General features: G+C 44.2%; 1 gene segment (V, D, J or C); it reads left to right on the top strand.

The window, feature by feature from the left end:
* Window positions 1-673: 673 nt before the first annotated feature.
* Window positions 674-1,410, top strand: LOC111758151 (T cell receptor alpha variable 13-1-like). The segment is given in 2 exon segments: window positions 674-874; window positions 1,037-1,410. Coding segments are annotated over 2 exon segments (411 nt in total).
* Window positions 1,411-2,199: the final 789 nt, after the last annotated feature.

Genomic DNA, 2,199 nt, shown 5'->3' with positions numbered 1-2,199 from the left:
CTATAGGATCTTATTGTCGAATACTTGTTACATAATGATAATAGTGCCAAGAGTTTATTTTGCATAGTATGAAAATCAACTATATCAGCCTTAAATCTGGCTCACAGTAAAGTTCTTTTTTTTTTTTTTCTGTAAGCAAAGATGACTCTGTGGTGACGTGAAATATCAGTGTCACTTCGTGCAGTTACTAAGGGAATCATCACCCTTTTCCCGAGGCTCATGGATACAGGCAAAGGGCAGATGGTGTTGAATTTAAAGCTATACAGTGTCTTACTGTTTATGATGGGAATTAGTTTTAAAACCCAAAATTCCTGACCTCCTGCTCTCCAACCTCTGAGTTCTGTTTGGGTTTGACAAGAGAGATTTCATCCTGGGATCAGCAATTTTTAGAGTGATGAACTTTTTGAGCTGCTTGCTGTGTACCTGTGAAGGTGATCATACAGGACTGCAAAAACCTATCATTCCATTAGGATGAGGAACTACAGCCTTTATTGCTTTTGCATACGGAACCAGCTCTGCCATTCTCTCCTGGCTGCTTTCCTTTGTCTGAGTCCCGCATAATGAGAGAACATGGAACCAGAGTCAGTACTTAGCGACGTGACCACGAGGGGGCAGTATCGCCCAGCTGGTGCTGAAGCTCTATGTGGAGGGTTCATTTCAGGGATTCAAAGAGAGCAGAAGCACAGCCTTTTCTTTACTGGCTGAAGACCGTGCCAAAAACCCAGTAGGGTTATCAGAGTGAAAGAAAGGGACACCTTGATACAGGCAGTAGCTCTCTGGCCAGAGACTGCAAGTCTTCTGTTGATCCAACTGGGAAGAACCATGAGGGCGCCGGCTCATGCTCTGCTCACGTTCCTGTGGTTGCAGCTGGACTGTAAGTTGAGGATTCGGGGCCGAAAGACACTGTATATTAACAGGTGCTCTGTAGACGTCCAGAGAGAAGACTGGCTTTACTAAGGTTCTTTACAACACTGTAGAAAAAGTCAGCTGTGGAGAGTGATCTGAGACCTTCTCTGCTTTCCTTTCCTCTGTGCAGGGGGCCGAGCAGAGCAGCTGGAGCAGCTTCCCCGCACCCTGCGAGTGCAGGAGGGAGACACCTCTGTCATCAGCTGTACTTACTCGGACAGTGGCTCGTCCTACTTCCCTTGGTACAAACAAGAAGCTGGGAAGGGGCCCCAGCTCATTATTGACATTCGTTCAAATGCAGTGAGCGTGCAAAAGCGAAGACTGCTGGTTTCTTTCAGCAAGGCAGCTAAGCAGGTCTCCCTGCACATCACAGACATCCAGCTTGGAGACGCAGCCGTGTACTTCTGTGCAGCCAGTGCACACTGCTTGGCAGGCACCTGCAGTCTGTGCGAAAACCTGCCTCTGGGCTGGGCCCTCTGCTGGTCTTAGCACAGACTTTTCAGTATTTGCTGTGTTGGTTTTTAAGTGACAACTTCTGCAGAGATACTTGAAGCATATAAATGGATAGTTAGGTTCAAGATGACTTGGGAAGTCTCAGCTTCAGAACATCTTGTTGGTACTAAATACTGATGCTTAACAGATAGTTTTTCTGAGTTATATTTTATTGTTTTTATTTAAGACGTACCAACGTGATGTTCTGATACCCATGTACAAGGTGGAAATAAGATTTTTAGGAATTCTAATGATAAAGTAAATTCTGATAGGTAGTTATTTATGTTTTGTGTTGATTTGCAGGCTTTAAAGATGTTTGTTATTGAGAATCTTCTCATATAGTAATGGATTAGTATCAGAAGCTCTGCCATGGAAAAACTTTAGAGTACTTAGAAAACTGAATTCATTATTTTTAGTATAAAACATTACATGTTAAATATAGAAAACTAGTACCTTGGTAGAGGGTTCTATGTTTGAGTGTTGAATTTTAATACAGTGTGTGGATTCATATAACCATTTTGAAATCATGACACAAACAGTTCCATCCCATAAAATCTCTTGCCCTGTCCTCTGGCAGTCACACTGTCTGCATCTGTGGTAGTCAGCTCTCCATGGCTGGCAGAACACCTGTCTTAGATCCACCTAAAGTGGCAAAATCTATTCTGGCTCAGTTTCAGAGACTGCAGTCTGTGTGTGGCTGCCTGTACTGCGTTAGACCTGTGTCAAGGCAGAGACATGGCAGAAGGGCAGAGCAGGAGACAGCTGCTCATGTCACGATGGCTAAGGGCAGAGAGAAAGGGA

Source organism: Cavia porcellus, unplaced genomic scaffold, assembly GCF_034190915.1.
Source record: "Cavia porcellus strain 051 isolate PalLab524CR breed Dunkin Hartley unplaced genomic scaffold, mCavPor4.1 scaffold_26, whole genome shotgun sequence".
NCBI lineage: Eukaryota > Metazoa > Chordata > Mammalia > Rodentia > Caviidae > Cavia > Cavia porcellus.
The sequence above is the reverse complement of the archived record's forward strand: the minus strand, read 5'-3'. Positions and strand labels throughout refer to the sequence as shown.